Source organism: Rhinopithecus bieti, unplaced genomic scaffold, assembly GCF_001698545.2.
Source record: "Rhinopithecus bieti isolate Rb0 unplaced genomic scaffold, ASM169854v2 scaffold_44159, whole genome shotgun sequence".
Classification (NCBI taxonomy): Eukaryota; Metazoa; Chordata; class Mammalia; order Primates; family Cercopithecidae; genus Rhinopithecus; species Rhinopithecus bieti.
The window spans coordinates 209,732-228,339 of record NW_016818573.1 but is presented as its reverse complement, the minus strand read 5'-3'; the positions used below and the strand labels follow the sequence as shown (position 1 = coordinate 228,339).

Genomic DNA, 18,608 nt, shown 5'->3' with positions numbered 1-18,608 from the left:
AAAAAAAAAAAAAAAAAAAAGGTGGGCGCGGTGGCTCATGCCTGTAATCCCAGCACTTTGGGAGGCCGAGGTGGGCAGATCATGAGGTCAGGTCAGGTGATCCAGACCATCTTGGCTAACACGGTGAAACCCCATCTCTACTAAAAATACAAAACATTAGTTGGGTGCGGTGGCGGGCGCCTGTAGTCCCAGCTACTCAGGAGGCTGAGGCAGGAGAATGGCGTGAACCCGGGAGGCGGAGCTTGCAGTGAGCCAAGATCAGGCCACCGCACTCCAGCCTGGGCGACAGAGCGAGACTCCATCTCAAAAAAAAAAAAAAAAAAAAAGCCGGGCGTGGTGGCTCACACCTGTAATCCCAGCACTTTGGGAGGCTGAGGTGAGCGGATCACGCGGTCAGGAGATCGAGACCATCCTGGCTAACACGGTGAAACCCCATCTCTACTAAATATACAAAAAATTAGCCAAGCGAGGTGGTGGGCGCCTGTAGTCCCAGCTACTAGGGAGGCTGAGGCAGGAGAATGGCGTGAACCCGGAAGGCAGAGCTTGCAGTAAGCTGAGATCGTGCCACTGCACTCCAGCCTGGGCAACAGAGTGAGACTCTGTCTCAAAAAAAAAAAAAAACTTTGCATATTCTCAGTGAAAAAAACAAGAATCTATATAAAGTACTTGGCTGGCACATAGTAGGTTTCCAACATATTGCAACTTAATCAGCAGCACTCATTATCCCCTCCTAGTGCTTACAGCTCTTGGAAGAGGAGACTTGGTTGTCCAGAGATCCAGAAGGATGAGGGTCCTGCAAAGGGGGTGCTGAGGGGGAAAGGTCACTTCTGGCTGGGGAATAAGAGGGTTTCCTGGAGGCAGGAACATCTTAGTTGAGTCCCGAGAGATAAGGAGGGTTAGGGTTTGTGGAAGGGGAGGGCATTATGGGAGAGGAATGTGCACTAAAGCTAGGGGTGAGGAGGAAATTTTATCAATCCAAGCAGACAGTGCCTCAGTGCAGGGAACTGGTTGGGTGCAGTGATCCCTAAATCACAGGCTGAGGGGGCCCTGCCATTACCTCTGCCAGGGTCCTACCACTGGGCCACCGTGAGGGGCAAGTGCCAGGCAACCAGTGGCCCAGGGTCCTCCTCACTGCTGGTCTCACCCCCAGATCAGCCCCGAGGAAGAGGAGCGCCGACGAGTAAGGCGCGAGCGGAACAAGCTGGCTGCGGCCAAGTGCAGGAACCGGAGGAAGGAACTGACCGACTTCCTGCAGGCGGTGAGCACCAGCCCTGGTCCACCGAACTCTGAGGGACCCTGTCTCCCAGGAGCCCCCAAAGCCCCAGTATATGTAGCCCCTTCCCCACCATCCTAGCTCCTTGTTCGAGGGGCAGTCCTGGGAAAATGATGAGGAAAATTGATTAAAATTGGCTGCAGCATGTCTCACTGGCAGCAGAGCAGAGCTGAAGCTCAGCCAGCAATTTCCTTTTTTTTTTTTTTTTTTTTGAGACAGTCTTGCTCTGTCACCCAGGCTGGAGTGCAGTGGCGAGATCTCGGCTTATGGCTCACTGTGACATTTGTCTCCCAGGCTCAAGCAATTCTCATGCCTCAGCCTCCTGAGTACTGGGACTACAGACACCTGCCACCCTACCCGGCTAATTTTTATATTTTTAGTAGAGACAGGGTTTCGCCATGTTGGCCAGGCTGGTCTCAAACTCCTGACCTCAAGTGATCCACCCGCCTCAGCCTCCCAAAGTACTGGGATTACAGGCCTGAGCCGCCGCCCCGTGCCAGCAATCTCCTAAAATGCCTGGGCCTGATGGGAGTCGTGCCCATTTTCTCCCAGGGGCTCATGGGAATTGCAGTCCAGACTTGCTGGGGACTCTCCACTGCCCCCCCCCTCTCCCCACCCAACCCCAGCTCCTCAGAACCCTGAGTCCAAACATCTGAGGCTTCAGGGTATTCAGCCCTCACCTTCCTGACTCCTCTCCTGATCTTCTACAGGAGACTGACAAACTGGAAGATGAGAAATCTGGGCTGCAGCGAGAGATTGAGGAGCTGCAGAAGCAGAAGGAGCGCCTGGAGCTGGTGCTGGAAGCCCACCGACCCATCTGCAAAATCCCCGAAGGAGCCAAGGAGGGGGACACAGGCAGTACCAGTGGCACGAGCAGCCCGCCAGCCCCCTGCCGCCCTGTACCTTGTATCTCCCTTTCCCCAGGGCCTGTGCTTGAACCTGAGGCACTGCACACCCCCACACTCATGACCACACCCTCCCTAACTCCTTTCACCCCGAGCCTGGTCTTCACCTACCCCAGCACTCCTGAGCCCTGTGCCTCAGCTCATCGCAAGAGTAGCAGCAGCAGCGGAGACCCATCCTCTGACCCCCTTGGCTCTCCAACCCTCCTCGCTTTGTGAGGCACCTGAGCCCTACACCCTGCAGGTGCCACCCTAACCAACGTCTTCTCCCCTTCCCCCACCAGTCCAGCTGGCCTGGACAGTATCCCACATCCAACTCCAGCAGCTTCTTCTCCATCCCTCTAATGAGACTGACCATATTGTGCTTCACAGTAGAGCCAGCTTGGGACCACCAAAGCTGCCCACTGTTTCTCTAGAGCTGGCCTCTCTAGCACAATTTGCACTAAATCAGAGACAAAATATTTCCCATTTGTGCCAGAGAATTCCTAGCAGCCCAGAGACTTTGTAGATCCTTAGAGGTCCTCTGGAGCCCTAACCCCTTCCAGGTCACTGCCACACTATCCATCACCCTCTTCCTGTGATCCACCCAACCCTACCCCCGACAGAAGGTGCCACTTTGCCCACCTAGAACACTAACTCACCAGCCCCACTGCCAGCAGCAGCAGGTGATTGGACCAGGCCATTCTGCCGCCCCCTCCTGAACCGCACAACTCAGGAGGTGCCCACGGCTTCTGTGATGAGCAGATCTGCGGATCTCAGCTTTGAGAAGCCTTCAGCTCCAGGGAATCCAAGCCTCCACAGCGAGGGCAGCTGCTATTTATTTTCCTAAAGAGAGTATTTTTATACAAACCTACCAAAATGGAATAAAAAGGCTTGAAGCTGTGGCCTGAGCGCCTCACTGGACCCCAAGGCCAATGGGAGAGTATTTGAGCCCTAGGTCCCAGCCTTAGCTCTACAGACTCACTGCATGACCTTGGACAAATTCTTTGATATTTTTGTACTTTGTCTTATCTGACAAGTGGGGCTACATCCGCTCAGCCTCATCTCCAGGACTGAGAGGAGAGAGTCCTCTGGGGTAAAAGCGAAGAGGCTTACCATTCCTCTTCCCGTGGGAGCCCACAGTGCTGTTGCGTGTGCCACGGTGGGGCGCTGTTATGCCCCCTTCCAGCCTCAGAGGAGGGGGCCGAGTGGTTCTAGGCCCCCAGCAGCTGCTTCCTGCCCCATTGTCTTGAACAGGAAGGAGCCGGGATGGGAGCTGGAGCCACTTCAGGGGCTGGATTATGGCCGGTCCCGGCGCCCGATGGGGGAAGTCTGCTTTACCACTGCCCCGCATCCCACCCCAGGATCGAAGTAATGGGGGAATCATTCGTTCTGCAGTTCTTCTGGATAGGAATGGTACCCAGTTTCAGCACCCCACCCTCGCCCCCCAACCCCGGCGAGTACCAAACAGACGCTGCCCAGGCCGCGGGCTCCGCTTCCGTCCGGGTTTATTACCCCCAATCCAACCCCCAGCAAGTCCCTCCGCTCCAGCCTTCAGTCCCCCTGCTGCCCTGCCAGCAAGAGCGAGGGGCCCTTCTCGGTGTCAGGATTTCTTAGTCCATGCCAGCGACCCCTCTTGCGCAGCCAGGACGGCGTCCAGGTCCCGAGGTCCACAGCGGTCCCGGGACTCGGGGAGCAACCCAGACGGACATCGGCGTGGAGGAGGCAGTGCCTTCAGTCATCGGGGGAACAGGCCAGGGGCAACTGATCCGGACTGCCCACGCTGCCGGTGCTGGAGCTTCCATCGCCTAGGTCGCGGGGCCCACACGGGGGCAGGGCAAGCTCGGGTGCTGGCCCGGCGCCTGAGCCCCCCGCGCCGCCAGGGCCGCCGCGGGGGCCCCATTCTTCGCCCAGCGCCAGGCAGAGCTCCTTAAGCGCCAGGTTCTCCCGCAGCAGCTCCTCCTGGCGGCCCTCCAACTCGGCCAGCTTCTGCCAACAGCCGCCCAGGTCCTCGCGAACTGCCCGGGATGCTTGGGTCCCGAAGAGCTGCCACTGGCGCGCGGCGCGCCGCCCGCGCTGGCGCTCCGAGTCCAGGAAGCAGCAGAGGTCGCGCAGCTCACGGTTTTCTGCCTGCAGACGCCGGTTGAGCTGCTTGAGTTCGCGGATCTCGCCCAGGTGGCCCTGCAGCTGCCGATTCACCTCCTGCATGAGGCGGCCACGCTGCACCAGTGCCGCCAGGCGCGCCGCCTCCTCCCTCCGCAGGCGCCGCACTAGCTCTTCCTTGCCCAGCGCCGCCATCTCCTCGTCCGTCAGCTCCTCCAGGCCGCCTGCCTCGGCCTCCATGGCTGGTCAGGCCACTGGAGCATCGCCCGCCCGCCGCCGCGACCCAGGAGCCCCACGTCGGGCCCGGCGCCACTCAGGGTCGGGCTCCAGCTCCGCGCGCGGCAGGCAGTGGCCAAGGCAGCGTAGGCTGCATCAGCTACACCGGCTGGGCACGCGGCGGGGCGCGCGCCGGGGCGGGGCCGCACGACGTTATGAAAGGACAGCCAATCCGGTGAAACGTCCCCGGAAAGGGGCGGGGCCTGAGTTCAGGGGGCCCCTTCCCCACCCACTCCTAGTGTTACTGATCCTCGATGTCCAGGAAGGCCCGCGTCATCGCCCTCCGCACCGGTCTCAACCCGAAACTAGGAGCTTCGAACCTCCAAGTACCGGATCGCCCTAAGCTCGAGCCTAGGCCTCTCGGCTCTTCTGAGAACCAAGATTCAGGCGTCCACCCCTGACTCCTGCTCATCCCCGACGGAAGTCAGATGGACCGCTCTCCAGTCCCTCTTTACCTTTGATCAAATTCGAAAGTCTGGGCTAAGGATTGCTCCCGGTTCCTCGGAACCCTAAGTCCAAACGTTCTAGCTCACCGTTAGACTACTATCCCTCCCAGGGAGCGTTTCTTGCCTGGGGGGAGGAACATACAGGATTCGTTTGTTCAATAAACGTTTTTTATGTGCAAGGCCCATGCAGAAATAAATTTAACCAAAATACTGATTCCATCCTCAAGGATGGAATCCAAAGACTGTTTAACGCAGTCTGTCCAGGAAGACAAGCTGTGTTAAACAAGAAACAAATCGGGGAGAAGTATGGTCTGAGGGTCCTTAAGAGGATTCCCGAAAGGGATGCTATCCAAGAGGCTCTGGTAGATCCACAGGACTTTGCCCAGTAAAGAGCTATTTCAGGGAGAGAGAATAACAAGGTGAAAGACATTGGTGCCCGAAAGAGCTTAGCAGCTCTAGGAACAATGAGGATAGCTTGATGGTTTTTGAAAAGCAGATGTGTCCAGAAAACGCTGAGAGAGACAGCGAGGCTTCAAGGGTAGGTAAAAGCTAGGTTCTTAAGAACTTCCAGTACTAGGTTGGAGCATTTCCAAAGGCCAGTAAGGATGTTAAGCAAGGGAGCAATATTCTAAGATGTGCATTTGGCCGGGCGCAGTGGCTCACGCCTGTAATCCCAGCACTTTGGGAAGCCGAGGTGGGCGGATCACGAGGTCAGGAGATCGAGACCATCCTGGCTAACACAGTGAAACCCATCTTTACTAAAAATACAAAAAAGAAAGTAGCTGGGCGTGGTGGCGGGCGCCTGTAGTCCCAGCTACTGGGGAGGCTGAGGCAGGAGAATGGCGTGAACCCAGGAGGCGGAGCTTGCAGTGAGCTGAGACACCGCCACTGCACTCCAGCCTGGGCGACAGAGCTAGACTCCGTCTCAAAAAAAAAAACCCAAAAAACAAAAAACAAATATATATATATACACACACATATATACACACACACACACACATACACACACCACACCACACACACACCACAAATATATGCATTTAACTGGCCAAGATGGTGAAACCCCGTTTCTACCTAAAAATACAAAAAATTAGCCCGGGCGTGGGTGGGAGGAGCCTGTAATCCACGCCTACTCCGTAGGGTGAGGCAAGATTGCCTTGAACCCGGGGGAGGCGGAGGTTGCAGTGAGCCGAGATCGCGCCACTACACTCCAGCCCTGGGGGCGACAGAGGCGAGAAGGCTCTGTCCCTAAAAAAAAAAAAAATATATATATAATTATATATATTATATAAAAAATATATACTATATATATATTTTTTTTTTAAGATTGGGCCGAACCCTGTGTGGGCCGAACCCTGCTGGGAGGGGACATAAACAGGGAGATTGGTAACTGTGACAAGGAGCAAGGAGGGCTAAGCAGAAAAACGGCTGGGGCAGTGTCAGTGGGGGTGGAGAAGACAAACAGATACTAGAAATATTCGGGAGGCAAATCAGCCGAACTGAATGTGGGGAGAGGAGTCTGGGAGAACGCCCAGGTTTCTCCTATGAGAACTGGAAGATGTTAGGGTTATCACTGAGATAGCGACGCAGGAAAGAAACAAATGGGGAGAGCGAGAGGTCTGCCTAGAATATGTTGAGCTTTTGAGGGGCTTACGGGAAGAGTGTGGACGGACTTGGCCAATAGGCGGCCCCTCCCGATGTGAACTTCCAGGCAGAGCTCAGAGGGGCAGAATTAGAGACGTCAGTAGCTCGTGGGGATGGGGGTGTGGTTAAAACCAAGGTGGGAGCAGGCGCCCCAGGCCCAGGAGAGGTGCTCATGCGCAGGATGGACAAAAGGGTCTCCAGCAAGAGCCCGAGGAAGTCGGGCCATACCCCATTTTTGCGAAGAGATTTAGTACAGAGCCCTGTGAAACCCCCTAAGTTTAGGATACAGGTCAAACTTAGGAGGTCCCGAAGAGGGGAGAGAAGGTGGGAGAAAAGCCAGGAGGAAGTGAGGGGAGAGGTTGCGTGGACCGTGGTGGAGACGAAAGGAGGAACTCGCTTCGTGCTCCTGCAGACCGCCGCGGGGAGACAGGACGCAGGAGCCCGGGACTCCCCCTGCCGGCGGGAGGAAGCGTTACTCCTCCGCGCAGTCCTCCCCCTCTCTTCTCTCGCCGCTCCCGCCCCGTCCCCGCCCCCACTGGCTGTGTCCCGGAAGTGGTCCTATGCTGGGTCCGCATGCCGGGAGCGGAATCTCGGCACTCCCGGAAGTGGCCTGGAGGCGGCGCGCCAGGCCCGAGCGGTGCTCACTCCTGCTCGGGGCGCTGCGGCCCCGGGCGTCGCCATGACCAGCGAGCTGGACATCTTCGTGGGGAACACTACCCTTATCGACGAGGACGTGTATCGCCTCTGGCTCGATGGTTACTCGGGTCCGTGAGGGGCGTGTGGGGAAGCCCGTCAGCGGAGCGTTTGTTTTGAATGGGAGAGGGGGCGGGGCTAGGACTTGGGCATCCTTTAGGGAAGTGGGTAAGCGCCTGGGAATAAGGAGTGTTATAGGGGTAGAGGATGGAATCCCTTAAGGGCTTCTGGCGTCGGCGGGGCAGGACCTAATGCTAGCGCCCACTTTCCAGTGACCGACGCGGTGGCCCTGCGGGTGCGCTCGGGAATCCTGGAGCAGACGGGCGCCACGGCAGCGGTGCTGCAGAGCGACACCATGGACCATTACCGCACCTTCCACATGCTGGAGCGGCTGCTGCACGCACCACCCAAACTACTGCACCAGCTCATCTTCCAGATTCCGCCCTCCCGGCAGGCACTGCTCATCGAGAGGTGCTCACCCTGTGGGATGGTGGAGACATCAACCAGTCTGACTGTATACCCATTTTCCCGGCTGAAACAGGCCCAGGGAGGGATGGGACTTACCCAGCCATCAGAAAGTTGAGAGCAGAAGGGGTCAGACCCAGGCCCCGCCAGGCCCCCTTTCCTCTCTTTTGTGGGGGGGTCAATGGTGTTGTCTGACTCCACAAGGTACTATGCCTTTGATGAGGCCTTTGTTCGGGAGGTGCTGGGCAAGAAGCTGTCCAAAGGCACCAAGAAAGACCTGGATGACATCAGCACCAAAACAGGCATCACCCTCAAGAGCTGCCGGAGACAGGTGGGCACTGCACCCACACAGACACAGCATCCAATTTGCACTTCACTCCCTCCCTTTGACCACTGCCCCAGCTCCAGCCTCTGACTGTGGCAGCAGCTTCATACCTAGTCTTCTCCTCCCTTCCCCTTTCCCCTCCTTTTTTTTTTTTTTTTTGAGACAGAGTCTTGCTTTGTGCCCCAGGCTGGAGTGCAGTGGTGTGATCTCGGCTCACTGCAACCTCCGCCTACTGTGTTCAGGCGATTCTTGTGCCTCAGCCTCTGCAGTAGCTGAGATTACAGGCACCTACCACCACACCCGGCTAATTTTTGTATTGTTAATAAAGACGGGGTTTCACCATGTTGGCCAGGCTTGTCTTGAACTCCTGGCCTCAAGTGATCATCTGCCTTGGCCTCCCAAAATGCTGGGATTACAGGTGTGAGCCACTGTGCCTGGCTCCCTGTTGCTCCTTCCAAGCTATCCTGTACTGTATGGCCAGAGTGACATTTCAGAAGCCCAGATCTGACTTTGGGCTCCCACTGCCTCCTGGGTAGCAGCTGCACTTCTTGGCTTTGACCTATGGACTGTCCTGTGATCTCGTCCCTGCAGACCTCTCTAGGCTTACATTTCTCCAGCCCCCAGGCTTTCTTTACTCATGTTGCTCTACCTGGAGGGTACTGTTCTTGGCAATATCTACCCCTTGAAATCCAAGACAGGAGATGAGATGCCACCTTCTCCACAAGCCTTTTTGGTCCGCCAGGAAGAAATAACCCTTCCGGGCCTTTGATGCCTTTCTTTTGTATCTCCGGTGAGCTTTCTGTTTATAGCTTAGCATTTGTTTTTTATTTTTTAGTTCCTGGGGCTTAGCCAGGAAAGTCTGTTCCAACTCAAACTGTGAAGATCTGGAGAGCATGGTGCTAAAATGGGGTTGGATTTAGAGATAAGATTGAGTAAACATTTATCCAAGGCAAGATACGGCAGGAGCTGCTAAGCATTTGAGTTGATAACAAGCACTAATAACCAATAGTTGGTTGAAGGAATAACAGATGCTAAATCAGCACTTGCCAACTGGATAGGTGGATGGGGAAGGGAAGGATGTTCAGTAAGTGGTTTATTGGGTGAGTAACATGGTGGACACTCTGACCAGTCCTCTCTTCTACTTTAACTGCCCTGCAGTTTGACAACTTTAAGCGAGTCTTCAAGGTGGTAGAGGAAATGCGGGGCTCCCTGGTGGACAATATTCAGCAACACTTCCTCCTCTCTGACCGGTTGGCCAGGTGAGGAACTAGCCACCTCCCCATCCTGCACACTACCTCCCTGGGCCCTGAGGCTCGTCCACCTTCCCTACCCCAACCCTTCTGACCTCCTTAGTATGCTGGGGGAATGATTATCCCACTTTTGGTCTGTACTTTTTGTTTTTTTTTTTGAGACGGAGTTTCACTCTTGTTGCCCAGGCTGGAATGCAATGGTGCAATCTCGGCTCACTGCAACCTCTGCCTCCTGGTTCAAGCAATTCTGCCTCAGCCTCCCGAGTAGCTGGGATTACAGGCTTGAGCCACCGCACCCAACTTGGTCTGTACTTTGGACCAGACTGACCTGGATGCGAAGCACAGTCCAGCGATTGCCAGTTGGGCTGTTGAGAGATGCCATATGTAAAGCCATGGCACAGCCCTGGCACTTATGAAGTGCTCAGTAAATAGTAACTGTTACCCTTGTGGTTTCCCACTGTATCCACTAGGAAACTTGGGCTGGAACCTTCTCTTCGCACAGATGGGGAAAGGGCGTAGAGAAGTGACTTGAGACATGTCACACAGCGACTTGAGGCGGAGAGAGGCCAGAACTCGGACACCCAGCTGAGGTTGCAGCTGCTTCCTAAGAAGGAATTTCAAGCCCTAAGAGGACCCTCCTCTCTTCTGTGCAGGGACTATGCAGCCATCGTCTTCTTTGCTAACAACCGCTTTGAGACAGGGAAGAAAAAACTGCAGTATCTGAGCTTCGGTGACTTTGCCTTCTGCGCTGAGCTCATGATCCAAAACTGGACCCTTGGAGCCGTCGGTGAGGCCCCCATTGACCCAGGTGCCTGGATGCCTCCCCATCCTCAGGACCTGATTCCCCACCAGTAGTTTCTCCCACAGGCCCCCAGTTCCCAGCATTCGCTCTTGTTCAGGGCCCACACCCAGGCTTCCCCGCCCATAGAATGTTTTCCCTACACACAGCTTGTCTGCAGACAAAGGGCCTATAGCATCTCTGTGGCCCGGGGCATGTCACTGCATCTCTCTGACACTCCATTTCCTCTTCTGTCCCTAGGGGGGAAATGAGGTAGTGGGTGAGGAAAGGCTTAGGCTATCCTAGGAGGGGATTTTATCACGCACCGCAACCCCTTCATGGCCTCATAGACTCGCAGATGGATGACATGGACATGGACTTAGACAAGGAATTTCTCCAGGACTTGAAGGAACTCAAGGTGCTAGTGGCTGACAAGGACCTTCTGGACCTGCACAAGAGGTAACCTTGTAGGGGGCCATGGGGCAGGGCCTGCAGTAGGGGCCCAGGTGGCTATAGGTGTGACCTGGTCTCTGCAGCCTGGTGTGCACTGCTCTCCGGGGAAAGCTGGGCGTCTTCTCTGAGATGGAAGCCAACTTCAAGGTCTGTGGTCCCATCCAGCCCCTGGCCCTTGGCATCGTCAGCCTCCAGTTCGCCACCCCCTGATGGGCAGCTCTGCCCCCCCCAGGGACTGGCCGGCAGGTGGCGCTGCTGCTCCCTCTGGTGGCCGCTGATGGGAGCAGCTCATAAACAATGGGGACTTGGTTGATGGAGGGAGGTGGATGGATCTGGGGAGGGACCTACTCCTCCCCCAGCTTCTGTGCTCAGCTCCCAACTGCTGGGGCAGAAAGCAGAACTCCAAGGATCCCTGCCCCACAGAACCTGTCCCGGGGGCTGGTGAACGTGGCCGCCAAGCTGACTCACAATAAAGATGTCAGAGACCTGTTCGTGGACCTCGTGGAGAAGGTGAGCTGTCGTGCCCTCTGACGCCCAACCTGGCCTGTTCCCGGCCTAGATGAGTGCTAAGTATTCTCTTGGGCCCATAGTTTGTGGAACCCTGCCGCTCCGACCACTGGCCACTCAGCGACGTGCGGTTCTTCCTGAATCAGTATTCAGCGTCTGTCCACTCCCTTGATGGCTTCCGGTGAGCAGTCCTGTCCTCCTGTCCAGCTTGGCCTTGCCCCAGCCTGTCACCTGCCAGGACCTCGCCTCCTACAGACTCAAGGTTCCTCATTCTGCTACCCTGGGGGTAGGACCAAAGCTCTAGCTCCCCCTCTTAGAAGCGGTGTGATTTGGGGCAGGTTTCTTAACCTCTCCATGCCTCAGTTTCCTCATATACAAACTGGGGTTCGTCATGAGAAGAATTGTAAGAATTTTCTAAGGGCAAAATGAATGAAGGTGTAGAAAGCACTCAGGGCAGGGCCTCCACCACTGTGAGTGTTGTGAAAACTCAGCTGTCACTGTTCATGTTCTTACAGACACCAGGCCCTCTGGGACCGCTACATGGGCACCCTCCGCGGCTGCCTCCTGCGCCTCTATCATGACTGAGGCCCCTCCCAATGTCCCACCCACACTGACAATAAAGTTGCCTTGAGTTTGGAGACTGGTCCTCGCTCCGGGGAGCAGGTGAGGGGCGTGCAGATGTGCCTGTGTCTGTCTCTGAGCACCTGGTGTCCGTGTACAAGGATGGACATTTACAGTGGCCCCTTGGGAACTGGGTCATATCTCAGGGAATGGTGTCTGTGCTCCGCCCATCCACCAGAGGAGTCCACTCACAAGCCAGAGGTCTTGGTTTATTCAGGCCATATTGCAATTGGGAAGATGGGCAAAAACCTGGGGGTAGGGCTGGCGAGGAGGCAGCTGGCCTAACAGGACAGAGCTGAGGGGCCCAGGTGGGTTCAGGGAGGGCAGGAGACTCGGGGCTTCACATCCGGTTTCTGCACACGGGCAGTGAGCGGGAACTTGGTGATGCCACAGGTATTGCTCCCTCGGTGCAGCCGGAAGTAGCCCTAGAAGGTTAGGGGACACAGGGGTGGGAAGGTGGGAAGAGGCCTGTTCTGCTTTGCCCCTCCCCCAATAGATCACACTCACCTTCTCTCCCCACTGAGCCCCCCAGGAGTTCTTCAGGATCCAGTATGGGGTGGGGTGTGGAGGCTGAGACTGGGATGAGACTGTTTCTGCCCATATCCCCTCTGACTTGACGCTGCCGAAACCCACCAGCAGGACAGAGTGGTCTACAAACTGGGGGTCGCAGGTGGTGGGTGTGGCCTTGATCACACCTTTCTGGTATAGCTGCAGGGGGTGGGGGCCGAGGGGCTGAGTGTAGGGCCAAGTCCCCTGTATTCCCCTCCCCCGCCAGCTCCCCCATCCCACCTGCAGGGGCTTCATGTTGATGGTCACGGTGATGGGGCCGTAAGTGGCCAGGTACTGGGCAATTCCTGGGGACGGAAGCATCATCAGACCCTTGGCATGTGGGCGTGTGGGTTTCTCTCTCGCTCCTTCGCTCCCCCCCCCCTTGTCTTCTAGCCCAGTCGCCCAGTGTGTCTGCCTCTGGCCTGGTGTCTGCCCCTGCCATCCACCCATGTCCCTGCCCTGCCCGCACTGTGCTCGCTGTTCTGCAGCATGATGAAGTCCTGGATCCAGGCCACCTTGCGGTACTTCTTGGCGTGGCACCCTTGGGCTCTGACTTTGCCCTGGAACGGGTAGTCCTTTTCACTGGCCAGGCCGCCTGCAGATAAGTAAGACAAGGGAGGAGGCTCTGCTCCTGCCCACCCTGTCCCCCTGCAGATGCACAGAGTGGCAGGGCAGCACACTCACTGTTGTTGAGGACAGTTATGAACGCGTCCCAGACGAAGCCACCATGGCAGCCATCCCCACAGCGACCACAGTCCAGCAGTTCTGGTGCAAGAAGGGACAGTGTGGGTGACCAGGCCCTAGGCCTCCCTCCCCTGTCACACCCGCACCCTCTCTCAGCCCTACCCTGCACGGAGACATCCACGAAATCCCAGAAATTGATGCGCCACAGGGCCTCTATGTTGCCTGCTGCTGCCATGGCCCAGCAGCAGTTGCAGTTTTTCTGGAGGGCGAGAGGGTGAGGCGGGGCTAGGTGTTCGGGCCATGCCCCTCTCCTTCCCACCACTTAGCTGAATTAGAGCGAGCTGAGTAGGGGCAGATACCTGGTCCTTGATGGGTGAGATGGCACCGGCCACCTTCCGCCAGTCACAGGTGAAAGGCACTGACTCCTCTGGCTCTTCGGACCCTATCTCTCTGCCCATGCCGGGGACCCTTCCAGCTGCCCTCCGATACCCATAGAGCTGGCCAAACTCCTCCTCTGGGGAACAGACAGGGCCACTGAGGTCTCTGTTTTGACCCCTTCTCCCTGTTCTGCCTCTCCCACTCCAGCCCTTGGTCCCATAATGCCCTGAGGGGCAAAAAGGCAAGGATAGGCTGTGCGTGGTGGCTCATGCCTATAATCCCAGCACTTTGGGAGGCCAAGGCAGATGGATCACTTGTGAGGTCAGGAGTCCGAGACCCCATCTCCACAAAAGTAGAAAATTAGCTGGGTGTGGTCGTGCGGGCTTGTAGTGCCAGCTACTTAGAAGGCTGAGAGGTTGGGGGAATTGCTTGAGTCTAGGAGGTAGAGGCTGAGTGAACTGTGATTGCACCACTGTACTGCAGCCTGGACAACAGAGCAAGACCCTGTCTCAAAAAGGCAGGGGTGCCAAGCCTAGAGAGGCTGGACTCCCTGCTGGGTGCTTCTGTGCAGCTGCTGTGCTGGCCCTTAGGCTGGGCTAGGACACAGGGCTGCAGAGATTCTGCCCCTGCACTGGGTGATTTGATACCAGCACCCAAGCCCCTGGTCCTCAGGGAAATGAATTTCCTTCCCTGGGAAGTGAAAATCGAAGGTGCACTGGGTCCAGCTGCCAGTGTCCCTGGGGAGACCGCTTCCCCCACCACCACCTACAGGCCGGAAGGGTTAATGGTACCTGTGAGGTCACTGAATGGAGTCACCCCAAACTCAGCTGTGCCCAAGTCCTCCTCCTGCAGCCGCTGAGCCTGCGCCAGGTTGTGGGCAAAGATGTCCAGGCGGCGAGCATGCTCTGGACCAAGAGGGAGTTGTCCTAGGCTGACTCCCAAACCCTCAGGGGCAGGAAGTAGCCACTGGCTGGGCATCCTTCCACCCACACCCACCCAGTTGAGCACTGGCTCCTTTCATGTAGCCCCTACAAGGCCCCACTGCAGATACCCAGGCCCAGGAAGTGGTTACCCAGCCCACTAGGGTTGGGTTTTCCCCAGAGACAGCGAGAGGACCATCTCTGGCCACCCTGGGTGGGAAGCCAGGCAAGGGGTCTGGTGGCAGTGACTCAAGGAAAGGATGTGCGGCCAGAGACCAGCTTCCTGCCAGGCCACCTCCTTTACACCTCTGACTACAGGAGGAGAGCTGGAACATGACGGGGAGAGGAGGCGACGGCACGGGCAGCCTGGGCTAAAAGGCACACGCAGACCAGCCCCCTAGAAAGATCAGTACAGCGAGAGGGCAGGGGCAGGAGTTAGATCATGGGCTAGAGAAGAAGTCCCCAACGTCGGGACAAAATGGGTGTCCTTGGGTGTTTGCTGAATGAACGAATGACTAGGTGGTGGCCCCCTGCCCACTGCCTGGAATCGCAGGGAAGTGACTGCGGAGCCAGGAGATCATGTAGGACTAGGGCAGGACGTCACCCCCTGCCACTGCCCTCCAGATCCATAGCAAAGAATGATCCTGGACCCACTCATGCTTTCAGGAAACCAGGGAGCACATGCCCAGCCCTGCCCTGTCCTGCTGAGTGGCCTTGGCCATGCCTGTTCCCCACCCTGAGCTTCGATTTTTTTCATCTATTACAAAGTGGTATGGCTGGGCTCGGTGGCTCACACCTGTAATTCCAGTCCTTTGGGAGGCTGAGGCAGGTGGATCACCTGAGGTCAGGAGTTCAAGACCAGCCTGGCCAACATGGTAAAACCCTATCTCTACTAAAAATGTAAAAGTCAAGTGTGGTGGTGGGTGCCTGTAATCCCAGCTACTTAGAGGCTGAAGCAGGAGAATCGCTTGAACCCGGGAGGTGGAGGTTGCAGTGAGCCAAGATGACGCCATCGCACTCCAGCCTGGTCAACAAGAGTGAAACTCCGTCTCAACAAAAAAGTGGGGGCTTGGAGTGGAGATGTATGTGCCCTGTGATACCTTCTGGGCTCAGGTAACTCCGGTTGAACTGGATCTGGAACAGCTTGAAGGCCTCTTTCAGCTCCAGCGGCTGGGGACCGAGGTCCTGGCAAGGAGCCAAGGGTAGAGAGGGGCAGTAGGCAGAGGAATCATTGCTGGGGCCGCACCTTAGCTCCTAGCCGTGCAAGGACTGGGCTAGGGGTCAGCCAGTTAGCCTTTTCTGTCTTCCCATGTGCCCTTGGGCATGTCAGCCCCCTCTCCAGCCTCAATGACTCCCTCTGAAAAATGAGAATGACAGGCCAGCTATTTCTGAAGGGATGACCCCAGGTGTGGGACTGGCAGTGGTAAGGTTTTGGGAGCACTTACCTGGGCCCTAAGGGAGCCTCTGATGCCTTGGGCTAGGCCTGCCACCAACAGGGCCAGGAGGCAGGAGGGGTAGGCAGTCAGTGCCATGCTGGTGCAGTCTGGAGTGGCATGGAGGCAGGAAGCCGTGCAGATCGAGGGTGTGAGGGCGGGGCTGGAGAAACCACGAAGGGGAAGACAGGCTTGGTGGCTGCGGGGTGGACCCCTAGAACCCACAACTTGCTTAGGCCTTCAGGCTTTCAGTCCTCTGCCTGTCTGCTCCCCAACCCACCCCTTTTTCTTTCTTTCTTTCTTTTTTTTCTACCCAGGTTGGAGTGTGGTGGCACAATCTGGGCTCACTGCAACCTCTACCTCCCGGGTTCAAGCGATTCTCCTGCCTCAGCCTTCCGAGTAGCTGGGACTACAGGCATGCACCACCATGCCCAGCAATTTTTTTGTATTTTCAGTAGATACAGCGTTTCACCATGTTGGTCAGGCTGGTCTCGAACTCGTGACCTCAGGTGATCCATCCGCCTCAGCCTCCCAAAGTGCTGGGATAACATGCGTGAGCCACTGCACCTGGCCAAAGGAACCACTCTTGCTCATACTATGAAGCTCAGTCACCTCAATGGCTGCCTCTTTCAAGAAGCCTTCCCTGCTTCCCCAACCTCTGGTAGAAGCTTTGCAGCCCCTTCAGCCCAGCTGCACCTGTGCCCATTGGGCATCTGCCTCCAGCCACACCAGAAGTGTTCGGTTTGCTCGTGTCCTCGGTGCCCAGGATAGGGCTAGGCATGGGGCAGGCTTGCTAGGTGTTTGTTGACTAAACAATTGATCATCATAAGTTGTAAACAAGAAAGCAGGCTGGGCACAGTGGCTCATGCTTGTAATCCCATCACTTTGGGAGGCCAAGGTAAGAGAATCATTTGAGCTCAGGAGTTGGAGACAAACCTGGGCAACTGAGCAAGGCTTCATCTCTACTAAAAAAATAATAATAAAAAAAGTTAGCCAAGCATGGTGGTGCTCTCCTGTAGTCCCAGCTACTGGGGAGGCTGAGGCCAGTGGGATTGCTTGAGCCTGGAAGATTAAGGCTGCAGTGAGCTATGATCATGCCACTGCACTCCAGCCTGGGTCCAAGATCCTGTGTCAAAAAAACAAAACCAGGCCAGGCGCGGTGGCTCACGCTTGTAATCCCAGCGCTTTGGGAGGCCGAGGCGGGTGGATCACCTGAGGTCAGGAGTTCGAGATCAGCCTGGCCAACATGGTGAAACCCTGTTTCTACTAAAAATGCAAAAAAGTAGCTGGGTGTGGTGGCGGGTATCTATAATCCCAGTTACTCGGGAGGCCGAGGCATGAGAATGACTTGAACCTGGGAGGTGGAGGTTGCCGTGAGCCGAGATGGCGCCATTGCACTCCAGCCTGGGCAACAAGAGTGAAACTCCATGTCAACAAAACAAAACAAAACAGGAAAGCGCAGAGTCAGAGTCCAGGAGCAGCCGTTGCTGCTAGTGCCTCTTGTTCCTCATCCCTCCCATGGTCTAGGGATGAGGATGAAGAGCCAGAAGGATAACTGTGAGCATCACAGACAGAGGGAGGCCAAAACCTAACTTGTGAGGTCAAGGGCTGGGCAGCAGTATTAACACCCGTTACTGCTGCCTTTGTTCTAAGTGGGTCCTTGGGCTGGAGACCTCCCCTCTAGGAGTTCAGGCTGAGAACTGGTGACGAAGACCAGAGAAGGATGTGAAGAGCTGGCTCTCTAGGGTTCCATGGGGCGGGAGACAGGACAGCTGTAATCCTGGGATTTATTCACTTGCATGCTCACTACTGCATTTCTTTATTAGGATTCCTCCCAGAGTCGTGAGGCCACACTTTGTCGCCCTGTCCAGAGAGTAAGCCAAGGGGCTTCTCTCTTTGAAAAGCATGCTGCTGCCTTTATTGAAATGACGTGGACAGACCATCCCCAGAGTGGTGCCTGGCCCTGTGGTTCTAGAGCCCAGTTATGGGCCCCAGCCAGGCTTATCCTGTTGTGTGACTGATGGTTAAGGCTCCATGTCAGCCCTCAGAGGTGGAGGTCCCAATGTGGGTCTCTTGTGATGGTAGGATGTGGGAGACCACGGGGAGGAGGGACTGGAGGTGTGGGGCCCAGTGGCCTTCCTCTTTGATCCCCTCTTTCCTTCCCTTGAACGACAGCTCCCAAGGCCAGGAGGTTTGGGTCTGTTTTTAGTCAGTGCTGTGTCCCTGGTGCCTAGCACCACAGCATCTGCTTCACAGTGGCCACTCAATAAACATTTTTTGTTTTGTTTTGTTTTTTTGAGACGGAGTCTCACTCTGTCGCCCAGGCTGTAGTGCAGTGTCACGATCTTGGCTCACTGCAACCTCCGCCTCCCGGGTTCCAGCGATTCTCCTGCCTCAGCCTACCAAGTAACTGGGACTACAGGTGCGCGCCACCACACCCAGGTAATTTTTTTGTATTTTTAGTAGAGACAGGGTTTCACCATGTTGGTCAGGCTGGTCTCAAACTCCTGACCTCAAGCAATCCACCTGTCTCAGCCTCCCAAAGTGCTGAGATGACAGGCATGAGCCACTGCGCCCAGCCGAGTACTCCACCCACTCACTCGTGTCCATTCACCTGCCAACCCTGCAGATCCTTGCTGGCACCCAGTAAGGGGTGGGCCACGGGCACAGGGCCCTCACTGCCTGAGAGGAGCTCACTACTTGGTCGGAGAGAGACACTGATCCAGTGGTGTCTGGGACCTTGAAAGGGACCCAGTGCAGAGCAGGCCAAGGCAGGGAAAGTCACTGAGGGTGCAGAGGACCGGGGAGGCATTCTGAACAGGCAACTCCAAGTGGGAGGCTCACGCAGACTGGATAGTGCAAAGATGGAGGTTCAGGTCCAGTTTGTGCACCAGCGGTGCACTAAGTCATCCCCCCAGGCCTCATGTCT

General features: G+C 56.3%; 4 protein-coding genes across 6 annotated transcripts in view; 2 read left to right on the top strand and 2 right to left on the bottom strand.

The window, feature by feature from the left end:
* Window positions 1–3,078, top strand: part of FOSL1 (FOS like 1, AP-1 transcription factor subunit) — a 10,179-nt gene extending 7,101 nt beyond the window's left edge. The window contains exons 3-4 of one of the 2 annotated variants that reach the window (XM_017857183.1): window positions 1,151–1,258; window positions 1,984–3,078. In XM_017857183.1, coding sequence (XP_017712672.1) covers window positions 1,151–1,258; window positions 1,984–2,394 — 519 coding nt within the window. In that variant the 3' untranslated portion in view covers window positions 2,395–3,078. The remainder of the gene's footprint in view (window positions 1–1,150; window positions 1,259–1,983) is intronic. The other variant, XM_017857184.1, reaches the window with a different exon arrangement.
* A 567-nt stretch (window positions 3,079–3,645) lies between these two features.
* On the bottom strand, window positions 3,646–4,865 carry CCDC85B (coiled-coil domain containing 85B). Its single transcript, XM_017857185.1, has one exon. The coding sequence runs from the start codon at window positions 4,495–4,497 to the stop codon at window positions 3,889–3,891; it is 609 nt and encodes a 202-aa protein (XP_017712674.1). The 5' UTR covers window positions 4,498–4,865; the 3' UTR covers window positions 3,646–3,888.
* Window positions 4,866–7,165: 2,300 nt separating this feature from the next.
* On the top strand, window positions 7,166–11,744 carry FIBP (FGF1 intracellular binding protein). Of its 2 annotated transcripts, none has more exons than XM_017857180.1 (10): window positions 7,166–7,387; window positions 7,589–7,787; window positions 7,986–8,112; window positions 9,265–9,365; window positions 10,010–10,143; window positions 10,485–10,593; window positions 10,671–10,734; window positions 11,011–11,097; window positions 11,178–11,275; window positions 11,610–11,732. In XM_017857180.1, the coding sequence occupies exons 1-10, from the start codon at window positions 7,303–7,305 to the stop codon at window positions 11,677–11,679; spliced, it is 1,074 nt and encodes a 357-aa protein (XP_017712669.1). In that variant the 5' UTR covers window positions 7,166–7,302; the 3' UTR covers window positions 11,680–11,732. The 2 variants fall into 2 exon arrangements, 1 of the variants encoding a protein (XP_017712669.1); XR_001882438.1 differs by having other exon boundaries at window positions 7,167–7,387; window positions 11,178–11,356; window positions 11,610–11,744.
* Window positions 11,745–11,903: 159 nt separating this feature from the next.
* Window positions 11,904–15,815, bottom strand: CTSW (cathepsin W). Its single transcript, XM_017857182.1, has 10 exons — window positions 15,692–15,815; window positions 15,347–15,431; window positions 14,118–14,231; window positions 13,308–13,462; window positions 13,111–13,207; window positions 12,949–13,029; window positions 12,734–12,859; window positions 12,505–12,569; window positions 12,223–12,423; window positions 11,904–12,140 (listed from the first exon to the last, which is right to left on the bottom strand). The coding sequence occupies exons 1-10, from the start codon at window positions 15,776–15,778 to the stop codon at window positions 12,030–12,032; spliced, it is 1,122 nt and encodes a 373-aa protein (XP_017712671.1). The 5' UTR covers window positions 15,779–15,815; the 3' UTR covers window positions 11,904–12,029.
* Between the last annotated feature and the right edge of the window lie 2,793 nt (window positions 15,816–18,608).